This window comes from Pseudonaja textilis, chromosome 2 (genome assembly GCF_049901715.1).
Source record: "Pseudonaja textilis isolate UNSWEBS1 chromosome 2, rPseTex1.2, whole genome shotgun sequence".
Classification (NCBI taxonomy): domain Eukaryota; kingdom Metazoa; phylum Chordata; class Lepidosauria; order Squamata; family Elapidae; genus Pseudonaja; species Pseudonaja textilis.
Genome location: NC_141991.1, coordinates 50,154,275 through 50,174,704, shown reverse-complemented (window position 1 = coordinate 50,174,704; position 20,430 = coordinate 50,154,275). Strand labels below are relative to the sequence as shown.

The 20,430-nt window shown below is 36.5% G+C and overlaps 1 protein-coding gene across 1 annotated transcript in view; it reads right to left on the bottom strand.

The window, feature by feature from the left end:
• Positions 1-20,430, bottom strand: part of ERC2 (ELKS/RAB6-interacting/CAST family member 2) — a 615,701-nt gene that overhangs the window by 437,042 nt on the left and 158,229 nt on the right. The window contains exon 6 of the mRNA XM_087923860.1: positions 17,691-17,858. Coding sequence (XP_087779986.1) covers positions 17,691-17,858 — 168 coding nt within the window. The remainder of the gene's footprint in view (positions 1-17,690; positions 17,859-20,430) is intronic.

The following is a 20,430-nucleotide window of genomic DNA, read 5'->3' as shown; positions in this document are numbered from 1 at the left end:
ATACTGCATAGCAGATGCCAGGCAGAAATAGCATGACTTACTATTATGACTGTTTGTGAAGATAATTATTATGATGGCAACATAATCCTATTAACATACTATATGCCTAACAATACTTAAAACAGAAAACCTGCAAGACTGTTTCCTTTTTGTCTTTGTTCAGTGGCCAGGACTGAACTGGGCAAAAGGAGGCATATGTGTCAGAACTGCACTTAGTTCAGAGAAAAAAGGAAGGACTGGCTTCAAAGGAAAATGTCCCCAATTATTACAATGGAGCACTTCCCTTCACCAACCTAAACTTTGACAATCTGTGAGGTTCTTGGTGTTCTCTGAGCTTGGTGGTTTTCTTGCAGATGTTTCATTATCAAACTATCAAACATCCATTACTTAGTTTGGTAATATATATTGCTACCTATATAATCTTCAGGAAATAGGATAGAGAACAAGTGAAGCCCAGGGGCTCCTGGACAGCAACTATGTGCTCACCTATCTTGGTTTCAATTTGCCAGGCTCTGACTGTATATTTGTTTATGTATGTTTATTGCTGTCCATGTTATCAAATATAATTATTTGTGATGCAGATTTAGACATGTATTTTTTAAAAGAAAGCATTCTTGTTAACATGTGGAGTCAGTGTATATGTTACTGAACAAATATCAAAATAAAACAACAAACGTTTCCTTTGCTTGATAATTTCATGCTCATCTAATAAACATGAGTCAGCATTTTTTGTATTGTATTAACTATTTGGTTTTTGTAGAGGTGTTTAACTGATATTCAGCTAAATTTGCATTATAGGCAGAGACACAAAATGCCACCAAGGTTACAGAACAGCTTTTGTACTTTTACAAGTCGCAGAATGTCTCACAAGCAGAAGCATACAAAGGCACAGGGAAAGGTCCTACAATCGATCACTGACACTTATTTCTCCTTTTAGCAGGGGTGGGATTCTATCAATTCACACCTATTCACTCGAACCAGTTGTTAACATTCTAAGCAGTTTGGAGAACCGGTTGTTAGAAGAAATGACTGGCCTAATCCTGTAAGGAAGGCAGGAAGGAAACATTCTGGTGTTGCTTATAGAAACTGCCTCTCCATTAACCCTTATTACATTCTTGGCAGGACTAGACTTCCTGTCTCAGGAATGTCTCTGGAGGTTTTTTCCCTTCCTTTGCTGGTACTTTGCTTGTGTGGAGTGACTATTCAAAGTTACAATGGCACTGAAAAAAGTGACTTATGACCATTTTTCACACTTACCACTGTTGCAGCATCCCCACAGTCATGAGAGGCCAGGCGAGGAGATGCATGCCTCAATGTGAGTGATATTGAGCTGGCCATGCCCAGCCAATAACATGACCACCAAGCCACGCCCACCAACTAAGCTATGCCCACAGAACCGGTTGTTAAAAAAAATCCCACCCCTGCCTTTTAGCCTATCAAAGTAAAAAAAAAAGCAGATCTTCTTTCTCTCAGCGCTGTGGGGAAAAAAAGCAGAGTGGAAAGTCCACAACTATTTTTTTTTAAGTTTCAATGATATACTATTAAAAGTCAGAAAGATAGTGGACCTATTCCACTAATTGACAGCTCTTACTGTCAAGTTCTTCGTCATGTTTAATCTGTATCTGCATCCTTGAAGCTTCATTCATTTCAAATATCCTCTTTGACATATTGCTACCTTTCCCACACCTAATCTGCATTACAGCTAGTCTTCAACTTACAACCACAACTGGGCTGAAATTCTGGTTGTAAAATCATTGTGGTCATAAGTTGAGGCACCAAATGACCAGACACATTTTTTACTATTTTTACAGCAGTTGTTAAGTGAAACTCATGACATTAAGTCCAAATCTATGTTCTCAAATGGGAATTATTTATCATTAAATAATTGGTCAAAAGTCAAGGACTATCTATATACTCTTTCCAGCATTTCCTCATTTCTCCCAAATATTTACATCAAATTAATTCTTAAGTCAATTCATCCCACTGAAAGGTCTTTGTTTCATCCTCTTCACCACACTCAAAACATTGAAAAAGCAGGAAATAAAGGTCAAGTAAGAACCCGGGCAGGCGGGTGGGCAAAAACATCAGCAGACATAGAACCGGTTCTATGTCTGCTGCTCTTCAGAGCTACCAGTTCTACAGAGGTGGACAGAACCGGTAGAAACCCACCCCTGTGCCCATCTCACATGACTTTGCACTGCTCAAAAGTTAAATATCTTTTTTTTTTATTAGCATAATTTCAGACCTTCTGTGGCTCTTTATAACGTACTTTTATTGTGTTTCAAACAGTTTATGCATTTTCTTTCTTTTTTCCCATTTCCCATTTATTCTGCCTATGGATTCATCTGCCTTTTAGTACTTATTTATAAAAGGCACATTTTTCTCTATTCAATTTTTCCCAAGATCTTTACATTTTTTCCAGAATACTTTACATTTCAACTACAATTTAACTCGCTTTTATCAACTCTGACATCAGACCACCTTTGTACCTTTCTATTATAATTGTGAACCAAAATTTCTTAGTTTCATAAATACAAAGTCTTTTTCTTTTCTTTTCTTTTTTCATTTATTAGGTCATTTTCTTTACCAACTAGTCTACACACTGTACATTCCAAGTCACAATTTTCCATTTGTCATAATTGTGGTAGATGATTTAATCAATATTGACATCACCAACCACAGTGGCTTTAGACAAATGACGTGTTCACATGTTTTAGAATTATTTTCTATGTCACCAACCATAATCATACCAATACCATATACAATAAGGAGAAAATGCAAGTCATTTTGGGCACATTTTGGTCAGAATGCCACAGGCATAATCAAGCCCAGTTTTATACTTAGCATGCTATTCTCTGTAAACTAGGATCTAAAAATTAACTTGCAAGTAAAGCATACTGTTTCTTACATCCCAGTAATAAGGATATACATGACAATGGCATCCCCAGGATTCGTAATACCTTATTAGAATGTGACTATTAATAAATTGCTAGAATATTCAAAGAAAAAGAAATATACTAATTTCACAGATCTTTCCATAAGCTTAAGCATTGCCTGAACAGTGCAGACTGAATTAAATAGAAAAGAAAGCTCTCAGTATATTTTATAAATGGTAGACCAAAATAATAAGTAATTTAATGAAAACTTCAATGCCAGCCATTGTTTAATCAGTGATTTTCTTATAAACTATTTTTTCTTATGGTTAAGTGCAAAATTAACCTTCTTTTCAAAGAGGTTTGATCATTTCTTACATAATAAATACAGCCAGAGGTAATAAGCGCTTTGCTTTTGAAGATTTTCCTTACTGTGGGTTTGTAGTACAACTATTATTTTAATAAAGTTACTCATTAACTCATGTCTCCTTTTCACAAACATGGCATTAACAAAAGCAGTATTTATAACAAGGTGTTACTGTGCCCAGTAGCACTGCACTATGCCTTTTTCTCAAATATACAACCACAACTTTCATGGCTCAGTGTGTTCAGCAACTGTAATTACTTCCCACAGCAATTCCAAGCACAGAAAATTGTTCCCGCATGTTAGTGCCAACTGGTCCACGGGCTTTTTTATTTACTAGAAGCCTTCATGGCAGAGTTGCAAAGCAGCCATCTGCATCCAAAACACGGTTGCATTGGGCACATTCATGGGCCTCCATTAAATTCACTCACAGAAAATTCTTTGTTGCTGAAAACAGAGAGTGAAGAAACCTACAGTAGTTGCAGTCCTCATCGAGTTTCTAAAGCCTTTAATATTGTACTCAAATGTGCCTAAGGGCCAAACTGTATATTTTGCCAGGAGATCTGCAACTGATTTTCTGACTACTTAAGCTTTTTTTTTTTTCTTAGAGCAGCTGTGAGGGGCAGTTTGTTTGGGGAAATGTGGTGGTCACTGGGGATATTTAATAGTCTTCCCTGCATCAGTCTAAATTCCCTGCTCCTATTTCCTTAAGGGTGGGAGGAGAGAGAAACATAAAACAGACAGTGGCACTCTGCCACTGTGGCCATAGCACATCATTTAAAATACACACACACACAATTTGGAATCCTTATATATAGTTGGGCACAATTGTAAAATAGTGAACTTTGTGTCTTCTTTGTACAAAAGCAGATGTGATTCCTCTTAAACAGATGTTGAGAACATGGCAGATTTGAAAAACAATAAGTTAAGTAAAAAGAATTCTCTGGCGTATGTTTATTCAATAATAGTGGAGTATTGGAACAGTAACAAGTTAAACTGGATATTTGTTTTAAAAGATGCTTGGTCTACTCCTGATATCCTGATATGCAAGATTTTTTTCTAGGCTTTGTACATCTTCAGAAAATATTTCCAAATCCCAACTCAATCTTCTACACTATGGTGGAAGAGAAGCAGTACAACTGGAATATTGGTTCCCAATCTTTATTTGTTTTTTTAAATTATATTTAAATTATCCTGAAAGAACAATCTCATCAGGATATATTTGTTGTGAATGTTTTCCTTCTACTTCTGTTCAAAAGTTCACAAAGCGGTTCATACAGTTACAATGATATGAGTAGACCTTGACTTGCAACCATTCATTTAGTACAGTTTGAAGTTACAATGCCCCTGAAATAGTTGACCGTTTTTCAACTTATGACTGTTGCAGAAGTCCCATGGTAACATGATCAAAATTTGGTAACTGAATCATATTTATGATGGTTGCAGAGTCCCCGGGTCATGTGATCAACTTTTGACCAGCAAAGTCAATGCGGAAGACAGATTCACTTAACAACTGTGTTACTAATTTAATAAATGTGGTGATTCACTTAACAAATGTGGCAAAAAAGTCATAAAAATGAGGCAAAATTCACTTAGTAATTATTTTTCTCAACAACGTACATTTTGGGCTCAATTGTGGACATAAGTCAAGGACTACCTCAATAAGCTGCATTTAGTAGAGACTAAATGCAGGTTCACCCACTTTTCAAAATAAAGTTACTTTTTATTTCTATAGTATCTGATTATTAATACGGGTTTTGCTTATCTGGGGAATAAGCCTTTCCCCGCCTGTTCCTACTCAAGAAGGTCAATCAAATTCAGAAAGAGATTGGATGACCAGGCCAAGTAGAACCACACATACAATTCTTCTTTTCATAGAAGCTGAAATCCCTATCAAAACCTCCTTTCTTGCTGATAGCAGTGTCAGTTTGCTACCTGGACAAAGAAGCCTAGAAAGATAAGTTATCCCGATTAGACCCATGATCAGGACAGATAATCATATCCAGGTCACAGGGATGAAAAAAATAATACATGTATTCATGGTATCCATCTTGCATGAAACAATTCATAATCTCCCCTGAAAATTGTTTCTTATCACACCAGTAGAAAACTTAATGACATAATAGAACTTCTAGGAATTAAAAAATCTCCATCAAGAAATGACAACTGGGCCAAAATAATCAACTGTCTACCACAATCCCATTAGATATACACAGGAATCAAACTGAAATAACCCCATAACTATGTGTAATTAGCAATCAGAAAAAAACCACATTTCTCTGGATCCATCTGAATTGGCTCTTTGTTTACTAAAAGTACAGTTGTAAGTGATTGGGTAGGCAAGAGCAATATGAGCTGCATTTTCAGTGCTTACAAAGAAGAGAATGGCTTAGGCTGTTGCTAATCTTTACAAGAAAATTGCCCACCTGAGGGCAAAGGCACTCATACATAATAAAATAAATAAACACATTAATTCCAATATAGAGAGCCAGTTTGGTGTAGTGGTTAAGGCACCAGGCTGGAAACTGGGAAAACAGAAGTTCTAGTCCTGCTTAGGCACAAAGCCAGCTGGGTGACAGTGGGCCAGTCTCTCTCCTTTGGCTCTATCAGGCAGAAACTGGAAAACCACTTCCGAAATCTTGCCAAGAAAATGACAGGGGCTTGTCCAAGCAATTGCCTGGAGCCAACAGTGACTCTAAGGCAAAAAACAAAAACAAATCAAAATTCCAATATATTCCATATAAACATTGACAGCTAAAGCACCAAAATTAAAGTACCAATGTTCTGACATTAAAGTTCATGCATCAGAAAGGATGACCCCCCCCCCCCCATATTAAATTTATATGCTGCCAATCTCATTATCCAAAGTGTTCTGACCAAGGCTTCCTGAGACTGTAATTAACCACACGCTTAGTCCAAACAACTCAAACAGTCTCTCAAAATACCTTTACCCACCTTTATCTCCTTTGAATTGCTGCTAACAACTAAAGTGCTAAATTAACTATAAAAAAACCAGACAAAGTACAAAGTCCACACAGTGTTTCAAGGTTTAATCCGAACAGAGTGAATGACGTTGCTGTCTTCGCAGGCTGCCGGCGGACTACAACACAAAGTGACTCTGAGCCTTTCCCTACTTAGAACTATGCTGCCTTTGGTCTGATCTAACTGTAGTACATAAAATTATCTATTGCAATGTCCTGCCTGTCAATGACTACTTCAGCCCTACTAGAGGATTTGGTACCATTTAAATATTTGGATAGCGCTAAGAACTTTGGATAGTGAAATGGGAGGCATATAAACATAATAAATACATAAGAATAAAAAGGAAGAATTGAGGTGGATGGGTCAATAATGTAAGCTGGACAAAACCATGTCATAAATGTGGACAGGGGAGTTGGAGCTTCATTTTGTTTCCTTTGGGATTTGAGAGATTTCTTTAGTTTCCTAAACTAAATGCGATCATTTTAGCATTCTGTGTGTTTTTTGTTTTCAAGTACAGATATGAGTTAGTGATCACATTCAGAAGAAAGCAAAGATAAGATCAAGCCTATCTCACCATTGCAAAAATACAGATGGAAACAAGCCAAAAGAGAGAGTTGACTAGTTTGTTTAGACAGAAAAAAAAGCAAAACACTGTAACAACATAGGCAGAAAGGCATTAAGGGTTGTTAACCTAATCCTGCATAGCTTTTTCTCCAGTAATATTGTACTACTAACTAGAGCATACAAAACATTTGCTATACCAATTCTCGAATACAGCTCATCTGTCTGGAACCTACATTGCATATCAGATATTAATACAATCGAGAGAGTCCAGAGATATTTCATGAGAAGAATCCTCTACTCCTCTATTCGCAACATAATACCTTATGCCACCAGACTTGAAATTGTAGGCTTAGACAACTTAGAACTATGCTGCCTTCGGTCTGATCTAACTGTAGTACATAAAATTATCTATTGCAATGTCCTGCCTGTCAATGACTACTTCAGCTTCAACCACAATAATACACAAGCACACAATAGATACAAACTCAAGGTAAACTGCACCAAACTCAATTGCAGGAAATATGACTTCAGCAACAGAGAGGTCAATGCCTGGAATACACTACCTGACTCTGTAGTTTCTTCCCCAAACCCCAAAAACTTTAACCTTAGACTGTCGACTATTGACCTCACCCCATTCCTAAGAGGTCTGTAAGGGGCATGCATAAGCGCACCAATGTGCCTACCATCCCTGTCCTAATGTTTCCTTTTTATTCATATCTATTTCATGTATTAATAATCATGTTTATACTTATATCTGTTATCTAATACATGTTTGACAAAATAAATAAATAATAAATAAATAAATACAAGAATGTTGAATAGAAACTAATACTGCAGCTGCTAACATTCTTTAGATATGATTTCTAACTTTCTTCATACTATTAATAGATTTGGGTATGTGTAAAAGGAATTGATATTGTTGTGGGAGTTTATTATAGATAAGAAAAAGATACGATGTGCTAGATTATCAAATTTTCAAGGAGACACACAATGTTGACAATGGGAGATTTCAGTAACCTTACAACCCCTGGAAATCTACCTTGTTCAAGAGTCAAGAGGTTAAACAACCCTCAGTCCTCTTTTGCTGACTTCATTTATCAAAAGAAAGAAGAAAGGAGAAGGTCCTCATCTCTTGGACCTAATCCTTACCCATATGGAAGCTTTGGTTAAAGAAGTAAAGGGACCAGAACCTGGGAAGAAAAATACTGTATTATCCCTGAATTTATACTATCAAGATAAAGAGGAGTGAAGAAGGATCAGACTTATAGAAAAACAGATTAAGAAGAACAGATTTTGATCATTCAGATACTAGAAACACAATTTCAAATAATTTATTCAAGAAATAAAAAAATGAGAGCCATCTAAAGAGACAAGCGTAGATATTCATACAGCTGCCCCATGTTACAACTGCCCAATCTCACTCCTAGGTGCAGCAAAGCTCAACTGTGGATAGTACAATTTATGTCAACATACTTTCTACATGATTAAATCAGGGGAGGAAGGTATGTTAATGCAGATATTGGGAAATTCCCTGACAGGTTCAATTGGCCTGTTTCCCCTCATTACAAGCAGTCAAAAACTAGCAATCCAATTTCAAATTCTGACTATTGCATAACTACATTAAAGGCTCCTTGTGCCTTTCAAGGTAACACTATTTATGGCCAAGAACTGCATGAAGCCACCAACCATGTCCTCCCAGGATTTAAAGCTTAAGTTAGACAATCAAAAAGTATTTTCTGGCCTTGGGGAGAGCGGAGCTGGCGTCATGACGATACGGCATGCGATCTTGGAGGTCTGAGATCACTGCCGATATCTTTGCTCCTGGACGGTCCTATCGGATCTAAACCGTCCCGAAGAGATGGTGAAAGTGAAGAGCGCATCCTGTCGATCCCAGGGATACCACAAAGTCCCTGGTAGATCCAGGAGAAGCTCTTTTTGCCAGCGGCAAAGAGGCAGCCATTAAAACTGCTGAAGTTGGGACAGCTCCGAAACGGAAGAGAACAGAAAGAGAGACTGTGCCGGTTTGGTGAGAACTTTTTTTTTATTCTAAGATCTGAAAGGACACCCTAAGGAAAAGAAGAATCTGTAAAAGTTTTGACAGAAGTGATTAAGTGGCGATTTTAAACAGGAATGTCAAAGTAATGTTTTGTTTTGTTTTTTCTCATTGCTGGATTTTCTATATATGATCTTGTATTTTGAAACTGGACTGGTTTTTTCATTTATATCTATTTTTTTCTTCTCCTTTTTGATTTTGTAATACTTTAGGCTAGAGGCTCCCTTTAGTTATTTCATCTTTTTCTTTTTTTATTAATTCTTATTATATCCTGCTCGGAAAAGGAGGGGGAAAGTGAAAGCAAAGAAACTTTGTAACACTGCCAACTAGAGGCTTGGAAATATTCTATTTCTCTTGTGACCAGACAAAGCTGAGAAAGAAAGAACTGAGACTCTTTTTTAAGGACATTGCTATTTGATAAGATAGAGGGAAGAGCATGGGAGAGTATTATTGCAGGTGCTCTTCTGGGTTTCTATCAACAGCTGGAGTCTGGTGTTGAAATGTAGGGGGGGGAAAGGTGATAAGTTTTTGGAAAAGAGAGTTATATTAAGAGCCTTAGATAATTAAACGAAGTGCAGTGTGCCCTTTTTACTTTTCCTAAGTTGTGCTATCCCTCCTCACCAGCTTTATTGTATTTTTTTAAATCTTTTTTTTGTAATAACTATATTGGTTTTTGGCTTTGTTGGGGGTTGTCTTTGTTTTTCTTTCTTTTGGGGGGGGAAGTCCAATCTCTACGTTTGCTTTTTATTTTAAAGGGAAAGCCTTAAAAGCCTTTTTTTTTTCCTTCCCTGGTATTTTTGTTTTTTTCATCTACCTTTCTGGTTTATTCTTATGCACTTTTTTTCTATTTGAGACCTTTTTATTAGAACTTAAACTAGAAGAAGAACAAGTTAAAGAAACTATGATTGCTTCGGGGAAGAATTTTGGATACGGGATCTATTTAGAGGAATGGCAAAAATTGTGGTCTCAAAATTATAAAATGACAATGTCAACAGCATATAAAGAAAATTTGTATAAGATGTTCTACAGGTGGCATTTCCCCCTGACAAGAATAGCAAGAATGTTCAAGAATAAATCCAAAAAATGTTGGAAATGTTATCAGACACCTGGCTCATATTACCATATGTGGTGGACTTGTGCGGATGCTAAAAAATATTGGACTAAAATCCACATGTGGTTGGAAAAAATGACAAAAAAACATATAGACTTGAAACCAGAAATATTTTTATTGGCAATTTTACCTGAAATATATAGTAAAGACTTGAAATACCTGATTGTAAATATATTAACAGCAGCTAGGATTGTATTTGCTAAAAACTGGAAAAATGAGAAAACACCATCACAGGAGGAAATCATTAAGAAAATATTGGAATGTGCTGAAATGAGTAGATTGACATTTGAAATTAGAGAACAAGAGGATAAACAATTTTAAAAAATTTGGGATCTTTTCTATCAATGGTTAGACAATAAAGTACAGTAATGAAATATATAGACTTTTAGAAAATAATAAATATATAAAGATGTACTTTTTTCTTATTATATCTACAAAATGATTTTAGGATAGATTTGGGATGATAATATGAACTGTTATAAAATAAACTAAGTAAATTATGGTTATCTTGTAAAACATGAATGAATAAAAGTATAGTTAAATGATTGATTAATAATGATACTAAGGTATTTTATTTTTGATTGACAATATGAGATTATATGTAATGTAATTGTAATTGAAGACTATGAAATGGAAGCACAAAACAATTTGTAAACAAACCGGCACACTGTATATACACCTATGGAAGATAGCTTGATGTTTTTATGTTTTGTTTGTTTATGTTTGTTTTTAAAAACCAATAAAAAATTTTAAAAAAGTATTTTCTGGCCTTAATGATAAAGTTTTCACACACTTACCTTGACAGCTGCCAGGATCCCCATTTCATCTGAGTATAATTTTTAAACACTTTTTTATTTTACAAAAATGAACTAATAGGAGAATAGCTTGATGGAAAGCAAAGAGCCAGTCTTTAGCATTATCTTTATTTCCAAGATTCATAGAGATAATATAAGTAATCAAGTTTCTCACAGTAAACCATGATCAGGGAAGCTAGAGTTACACAGATTTCAATAAAATGATAGTTTGTTTTTCATTCATTCAACTTCTATAGCCACTCTTAAACGAATACCTTTCATTGACAAACAATCATAAAGCAAAAACAGTTATAGTATAGTACAAAATCAAATATATATGGCAATTGAGGAAAAAATGTCATTATATGTGTCTATATAGCCAGAAAATGGGACCCTTCACATACTAATGAGCCCTTGAACAAAGCCAGGTTTTCCAAGGCCTTACAAAAAGTCAACAGGGTCAGGGTCATGGAGTGTCCCTTGAAAAGTGTGTTGCAGTAATCCAAACAAAAGGAAAAGAGCGGACAAGTTGTTGACCATGAATCTAAAGTTTATATTGAAAGTCTTGAGGGAGCATTTGTGCCAATGTCACATTGCCTCTGTAAGCCTTCAAGGTCATGGAAAGTTCCTCAGGAAACACCCAAAGTCCCTGAGATGACATTTAACGGCCTTGGAGAATCTCCAAGGATGGTGGATAGCTATGTCTGTACTTCTTTATCTTATCTACTGTGTTTCTCTGAAAATACAACCCACCCCAATAATAAGCCTAACCCTAATTTTGAGGGACTGGGCCTAATATTACCCCTACCCTGAAAATGGCCAGCATGAGTGGCTGTGTGGGCACAAGAGGAGGCAACTGTCATGCTGTAGCCCTCTGGCCCCTTGGGGCAGTGCAAATACCGTTTTTGCCCTTCTCTTTCTGGGTGCAGTGATTCTGTTTGTTGGGCCACTTCCCTGAAGCCAGCAGCCTCACGGCCAGCTGCTTTGCTTTTTTTCTCTTTTTGGGAGGCGAACAGGAAGCTTTTTGGCGAATGGGAGGAAAATGGGGAGGGGAGATTTTCCTGCCTGTCATCCCTTCCTGAAGCTCACAGACTGAGGGAAGGATGGCAGGCAGGAAAATTCCCCCTCCTTATTTTCTTCCTGTTCACCAAAAAGCCTCCATTCTGAAGGCTGAAGATTCAGAATGGAGGTGACGGTGCATCCATGGCACATCCAGCTCACCAAGTCTGGCCTGCTGCACCTCAAAAAAAGTAAAACCGCCTTGAAAATAAACACTTGGGCTTATTTTCCAGTCTGTCTTATTTTCTGAGAAACATGGTAGAGTGTGTCAGCTTGCCTGGATGAGTGTGTCAGTGCTTTTGGGTGGAGAAATGGACAATGTAGCAAACATATAAATATGAATGTCAAAGTGTGTTCAGTTTTCTCCCTTACTAAGAGGCTCAGCTGAATAAACACTTATCTAGGTAAACACCTGGACTCCATCTTTCTTTATACCAAGTCATATCTGAAACTGGCAAAATGACTGTGAACAGAGTCTCCTGGTCTAGGAAGAGACACAACAGGCACACAACCAAAGGTATGCAAAGGTCATCCTAGACACAGCTGCCATCTGCTCTTCTAGCAGGACCATTAGTCCAGAAGGAGTCATAGATTTTTATTCCATCCAGGACCAAAGAACCCTGTTACCAGATGTCCCAAATGTACAAAGTCACTGAATCAAATTCAAGGAGGATCTCATGGATTTTTTTTTTTAAAGACTGCAGGTCGGGGTAAAAATATAACCTTAAAAAAATGGAAACGTTTCTAGGCAGATTTAGAGCAGGCCAATTAGGGTGGGGTTACTTTGAAATTTTTCTTCCCACACCCGCCCACCCCATTCCTGGGATAGGAGCACTTACTTTAATCCCACCTGAACTCCCCTTCCTTGCTGTGCTTGGTTCTTGTTAGATATTCAATGGGAAAAGTCAGCAATGTCAGACTTCCCCCATTGGTTCATTTTCTAGGACGGAAAATGAACAGCCGTCAATGGCTGAAAATGTGGACAACAGCCTGTAAAAAAAACAGCAGGCACACCGGGCGGCAGTCTTTGTTCAGAGCCAAATAAAGAAATCCTTTCCTTCTACCGTTGTCCTGCCTCTTCAGTCTAGCCCATATCTAACAGTTCTCCCAGTCTCAGTTCCCAGAAGCTATCCCAGAGAAACAGAGAACTGCAACTGAGAATAACAGCCTTTCAATTACAGTCCCTTGCCCACCACAGCCCCCCAGAGATGGGAACATAGAGCTTTTCCTCCCAGCTGACACAAACCGGTGGAAAGATTTCAGTAGAAAAAGTAACTCCTAAAAGTGAAGATGCTTTCAATTCAATCATGTCTAATTCTTGGCAGTGTTTTGGGTCAGCTCTCTTCACATTTTCCAATCTTCTATTGCTTCTTTCAGATATTTTATGCTCTGGCTGATGTCTAATTTGATGGTGTCTAGTCACTGTGTTTTGGGGTGACCTGGTTTCCTTTTATTGCTGGCCATCCTGAGCATAACTGCCTTTTCCAGTAAGTTTAAATTGCATGAAATAAGGAAGGCAGAACTTTGTGATCTTGTCCAGTGATATGTCTAGTCTTACATGCTCCAGTTGTTGCCTGTTTATCACTTTTGCTGTCCAAGGAATGCACACAGAAGCCTTCTCCAATACCACAGTTTGAAGGTAATGAGGCATAAATGGCTTTAAAGATAACCAGCCTCTTGAAATCGGCCCAGAAGACAATGAGAACTAGTGCAACTCTCACATCATTATTCTGTTTATTCTGGTTTGATGGTTTATTCTACTAAATTATCTTCTGTCAGTTGGTGAGATTTTTGTAGAGAAGATCACAGGAATTTGCAGTAGAAAGGGAAATTATGGGATGTTCTTGGCAGGATTTGTTTTCAGCATTTTTGTTCTTATTCAGTTGCTTTGTTTCTGAAGAGACATTTCAAGTACTACTCAGTCACAGCTACACCAAAGGCCTCGATGTATTAATTAGTCTTTATGAGGCTACAACCTTTTTCTACCAGGTAAGGGGTTGTTGTTTTTTTCAAACGCACATGAAGATTTTCCTTCTCCTGAGGCTACATATGTGAATTGTAGCTATTACTGTTCTTTCACTGGCTAAAATCATTGAAAAGTAGAATCAATCCTTTCTTTAACAAACCAAAGAGGTAGAATATTGACTATGTACTTGGCCTCACATCTCAACTTCTTGACATTGTTAGCAATCAATCTGTGTCTCTAGTTGAAATGAATCATCATCCGTATTTCATAGTTCTTCTCTTTCTCTTATGTTTATTATGCTATGCATTGTATTTTTCAGTCTGGTTTCCAAATCAGAACAGAGTTAGCATTTTGAAAAATAACAGATGCAGCATATATTAGTTGGAATGGAAAGATCACAATAATTAGAAAAAAATATGCATGTTACCATGACAACTTTTTTGACTATCTGTAGCATCTTTGATATAACATGGGCACTGAACTGATTCAATCAAAATTTGTCTAGGTACATATTTGGGAGTTCATATGACAACTAACAAAAACCCATCCACTAAATCTATACTTCTGAAAAATCTTTTCTTTTTGCTAGTAGACATTTCTGCCTTTGGCCACTTAAATACACAGATTCACAATCCTAATAATCTTGCAAGAATATTTTCAAACCGAATCAATACAGATGCATATATATACACACAGTAAAAAAGCCCTCATGAAATTCATGATCATAATAAGTAACATTAATAATAGTAGATCAGAAACAAGGCACAAAATGAAGGGATCTGAGTTTAAAGGAAGCCATATCACCTCACCTAAATATGTATGACTGGATTAAATAAATAAATTTGCATTAGTAAGTGAGTGAATCATCTCACCAATCACACTCAAATGAATTTTAATGGGTTTTATTGTTTTTAAAATTCTAATAGTTTTTTGCTGGTTTTTTTACTATTTTATTGCATTGTTTTGTCTTTTTAACTCTGTACACTACTCAAAGTCATAAACGTGAGATAGACAGCTATATCAATTTACCAAATAAATAGGTAAAGAATGGTGACAGTTATCTTGGAAATAGCACTTAAGGGGGGAGGGTGAAACATTAATAGATTAAATAGTAAATATGACCAAACAGTGTTATGTGGCCACAAAACAGGCAATTGCAAATTTTAGCCTCAATAGCCTGAGACATGTTTTCCAAATTCTAAGAAACAATAATTTCCAATGCAACTTGTTTCGCACAGTGGGTATCAAGTGGTATTCAGAAGGCTACACATAGGACATACAAACTATGCCTTTCTATGCAATTGCTTCCTGTGGATTGGTATTCAGAATTGCATGGTCTTTATCTCACATACAATACAGCAGTCATCTCTGATGACCAGTTTCCCAACTTTTAAGAGATAGGTTTTAGTGGCAAACAGTGGAGTTTTGTTAGAAGTCTCATTTTACATCAAAATTTCATATTTCATTTTTTAAAGAGTTATAGAGATGATTTATGCAGTTTGTGTTGTTGTTTTTTTGTTCTCACTTGGACAGTTTTACAAATAAAACTTTCTAGTCCTCTGATAATTTTTTTGTTTTGATCCCTCCATCATTCTGGCATCCTTCTTGATGATATTTTTCATGGAAAGTTTGCCAAATTTCAAATGCTTCCACAGGCATTTTGAGAGGTTTTGTCCCTTCTCTATTTCTTTTTCCAGATTCCTCTTCATCAATTTTCAATTTACATATACAATTTAAATTTGAGTGAACCTGGCCTATTTTTAACAGCTTCAGCAAGACTTAGGCATAACATCATATCCCTAATTATCTGAACTAGTTCCAGTCACACATACACTCACCCCACAAAAAGGCAAGTAGGTTAGTCTTTGGTCCAAGCCAACTGAAACACACTATACTCCTATCAAGTTAAAGGAACAAAGTACTGAAGGAGTGGAGTTATCCAAGAGCTTCACAGCATATTACAGGCAGATAAACCTGTAACCTTGACTGACACAACACAAGGAAGTAAAACACTGCAAATTCAAAGGGTCCCTGTTTACCCACTTTGTGGTGGTTACTCCTACAGACACATTCACAAATATATTACATGATACATCCATTTTCCAATGGGATTCAAAAGCTGCTTTTGATATTTAATAAGTTTAACATTTAATTTAATTTGAGAAACAGCCTTCTCTGCACTTCTGTTTACTCATTTCCTACAAAGGACAGAAAAGTAACTACTACGTAAAGATAGTTTGCATTAAAAGTATATTTATTTAAAATCAAGGAACCTGAAATTTTATCTTATTTTCTGTTTCAATTTCATTAAAAATCAATATGCAGTATACCCACCAGTAATTCTTCATAGAATTATGGAATCATTTTCATTAACTTCAGTTCCTGATAAGGCCTGTTTACAACATTTCCTTTCAAATGACTATTAATTTTACACTTGGTTTGTTGTCAAACAAATGGTTTTATATTTTTAAAAAGCTACCTCTATTCTAACAAAGAAATGTCAGAGATACTCTACAAACTGAAACTGTGCTTCAATTCATTTCCTGCTTAATTTGCTATAATAATAGTTCTTACAATTACTTAGACTATGCAGTAATTAATTACCAAATCCCTATAAACTGCTTAAGAAAACATAGCCAGCAATTTCACATTGTTTGTCACCAATTTTAACATATAATAAACTAAATGACTGTATCAGCATGATCTTAAAATAGGAAGTTAAATGTAATTTCTCTTATAAAGCAGCACAGAATCATGTGTTAAAAATCCATGTCAATGCAAAGACATAATTGCAAAACTATAATTAACACCCTCAACAAAGCATGGAGTGCAATGGCCTTTTTTTCTTAAGATTTTCCACATAAAATTTAAAACAACAAACACATTTGATTTGCATTTACATCTTTCAGTTATGCCAACATGAGAGAAAATAAAATGCAGACAATAGAGTCAGTGAACTTCAATGTGATTTTTAACACACTATTTTCCACTCCTAACCCTGAGCAAAACTACTAAAGGAGAATACAATGTCTCTGCCTTGTAACCAGTAAATAATCTTATTCAAAGTTACCATTGTACTCAAGATTTTGCAAAATTGGGAAATAAGATATATCATCAAGCAGACTGAAATTTAGCAGTTGAAAAGCAATAGAGGTAGGGAAAAATGGGGAGAGAAGAATGCAACAAGGGACACAAATTTTGAACATGCACAGGCATATCGTCAACAACAATAAACAAGCCATCTTGGAGCCAGGAGAAGGAGAGTATGTGAATGATGCCTAGATGACTTTATTTTTCTTCCAAATTCCTTTCCTGATGCAACTCTTCCTGAAGTAAGGAGAAATGTTACACCCACTTTATGCAAGGTGGAAGATGGACAGTAATGGAACAACGCTTTCTTTGCAATAACATTTTTGAGCACACTCATAAGTCACCCATTGGAAATATTAACCTTTTTAAAAGTCAAAAGAATCTTTCCCCATTGATTAATCATTTGGCCCTTCGTTTGAACTTTTTTTTTCTTACGGTTACTATATTCTTACTAATCTGCATATCCTTTTGAACTATGTGCCAATTCCAAAGGTTTATCTGAAGCATTCTTATGAAAGATATAAATGAAAGCAATTGTATATTAGTAGCAAGGGGAAATTAAATGGTAGGTACATATACTTATTGCGGTTTTCCTGCTGAAATCTAATTTCAACAAAAAAACCCATCTGCTAGCAAGATTAGTAGAAAATGTGTAAGCATTAGAGAGTGGATCTTGGCATCGAACTGTTTTACTACTTTGGAGCCATTTTTTTTTTAAGTTAAGTTTTGTCTTTTGCACAGATTTGTAACCTGAATGTCACCTTTAATTCTGACACACTCCATTAACTAAACATTTTTCCTGAATAATTATTAGATGCTAAGAAACTAGCTTACCTCTGTCTGAAGTATGGCAGCTCTCTGTTCTTTGGCAGTAAGTGACTCTTTAAGCACTTCTATGTGTTGCTTGCAATCTGAATTCTGATTGCTAAGGGTTTCAAGCTTAGTTTGTAAGGCAAGAAGTTCTGATTCTTTCTTTGAAAGCTCCTGCTTCAACTGGTCAATCTGCAATAAATGAAGGGGAGAACAATTAATGTTAACAAATACTGTATCTCTTTAGGTGGCAGTGGAGAAGCTAACAATTTACATTGAATTATATTCAGATGGACAACTTATATTTAATTTGATCAACTTTAGGACTACTGTACATTGTGATTTGAATAAATTGGAGGAAACATACAATATGAAAGTAAAATATTCCAAAATAATCATCCTGGAAAAACTATAGATACCTTTATGTATTAAGGATATGAACAGTGGTGGGCTGCAACCAATTTAATACATACAGCATTCAAAAACCACCCATTTTAAGCTTTAAAACTTACCTTCCATGTCAGCGCTGGTGAGTAAAACAGCTGAGGTGTGGCAATCCACTGTGTTACGCGAATTAGCTGAGCTAAAAAACAGGGAAATATAGGACAGGAAAGGGCAGGGGTGGGTGGGCAGTGAGCTAACTGCTCACCGGAACTACCAGTTCAGTAGAACCGGTCCGAACCAATAGCAACCCACCACTGGATATGAACTAAGCTCATTTAGTGTGAGGAGAAAAAGGGCTACACTGCTGCTCTCCAATTGGTCAGTATCCAAGTGTGAAGAATGGAACTCTGTTTGGGGAAAACTACAAAGGTAAAAGCAGAGGTTTTTAAGTTTGATACAGAGTTGTCAAACTTAAGGTCCGTGAACCAAATACAGCCTGCGGGGTGCTTAAATCTGGCCCACAGGATGGCCTGGAAATAGTAAAAGATTGGTCTATTGTGCCTCTGGCAGCCAAAACTGGGCACGTGGGGGCTGCACATGCCCCCCCCCCATGTTTTAGACTGTATGGCCTTGGGCAACACACTGCTGACCAAAATGTGTGTGCAAGGGCCCACCGTGCCCCATTTTGGCTAGCAGGGTGCTGCAGGAGGCCGTCCAGGTGGAAAACAGGGAGCGGGGGGGCTCACATTGACAGATAAGTTTTCCAACTCAGATATCTATGTTCAACATATCAAGTGGAAAATGATTTTCTTTCAATGTTTTGTGCATTACTGTATAGGAATTGGTGGTCTTGTCCTGGAAATATATAGTAATATTGCTTATTCTGTCCTAAGTCTGTAGGTATTTCTGGATACAGAAGTTCCACAGCTGAGTCAATGGGAGCCAATCAAAATACTATTACCCTACTCCTACCCAAGACCCAATCACTGGCCATTACTGGAACAAGCTAATTAATATTAGAACATTGGAACAACCTAATCAACTATTTAAGCCACCAAGTCCAACATTCTGCTTAGTGCAGGAATCCAAGTTAAAGGAAGCTCAGACAGCTGTCTATGCTCCACTTGAACATTTCTGGCAATCACACTTTGTCTCGGCAATGCTTTTATTATTAGGATATTGTTTTAATATTCAGTTGAATGAATACCATGGAATCAGTGTAAGCAGATCCTGTGACAATTTAGCAGGTACAGTATATGATTCTGACAGTATTATCAATACTGCTTCCTAGTACTCAAGTACTTACTTTTTGAATAATGGCCTGTACATGTGATTGTGCTTTAAATGTGAAATTTCAAATGTCTTTGGAACATCTGTGTAAATTTGTGGTTTTCCTACTGTTTACAGTCTTTACCCTCTTGAAAACCATGAAAAGAATAGGGAAATTAGCTGAATGACCACATTACATGTACAGCAGATAATATAATAAAACCATAAACATATAATACTAATGTGCAGTAGTTAATGCTCATGAATTTTAGGAAGGGCCCCAGAAGAAGATTGCCTGAACTCAATATCTCCAGTTAGTTCCCAGATTTCATTCCAATGGGGAATGGGAAGGGAACCTCATCTGTATCCATAATATAAGGGAACTTTGTACGATCTGAACACTGGTGAATTGATTTTATTCATGAATATCAAAGAATAGATAATTGTGAAGGAAAACTCTGTTCAAAACCTATATCGATTTGCATTGTTACAATCATAATATACTTAAGACTCCAAATTTTTTATTAGGGTTTCCTCAAAACAGCATATGCAATAAAATATTCAGCTTGAACAGCAAAAAATCTCTGAATGTGTTCAAAGCCATGTGTTTATGGAGATTCTCCTTCATCCAGGTCATGGTTGCCCAAAAGATGCTTTTTCAAGAGTCAACCGTACTTTCTTCGTTTTTCCTTGAAGGCATTTTGCTTCTCATCCAAGAAGTTTCTTCAGTTCTGACTGAAGGGTGGGAATTGTAATTTATATTCCTTGCAGTCATCTGGTCATTAGTGCTCTTTCTGAGAGTTGTTGAGGAGGGTCACCTGAATAGTGCAAATGGATGTGGAACCTTTTTGGAACAGTAGAAAGGAAATGCCTGAAGCCATCTTTCTCTAGTTGTGAATTTCATTCATTCTACACTACTTTTTGGGAATGGAAAAGGTTTTAAAATGAGAGTGGTAGCCAAAATAATCTGGAATTTTAACACAGATTTATAGTGCTCAGACCACATGTTCCAAATTAGTAAAGTACAATATTTATCAGCTTTAGTACCACCAAGTCATATTAGAAGGAAATATTTCTTATAAATTCCTTACTGGGTTTTTTTAGTTCACAA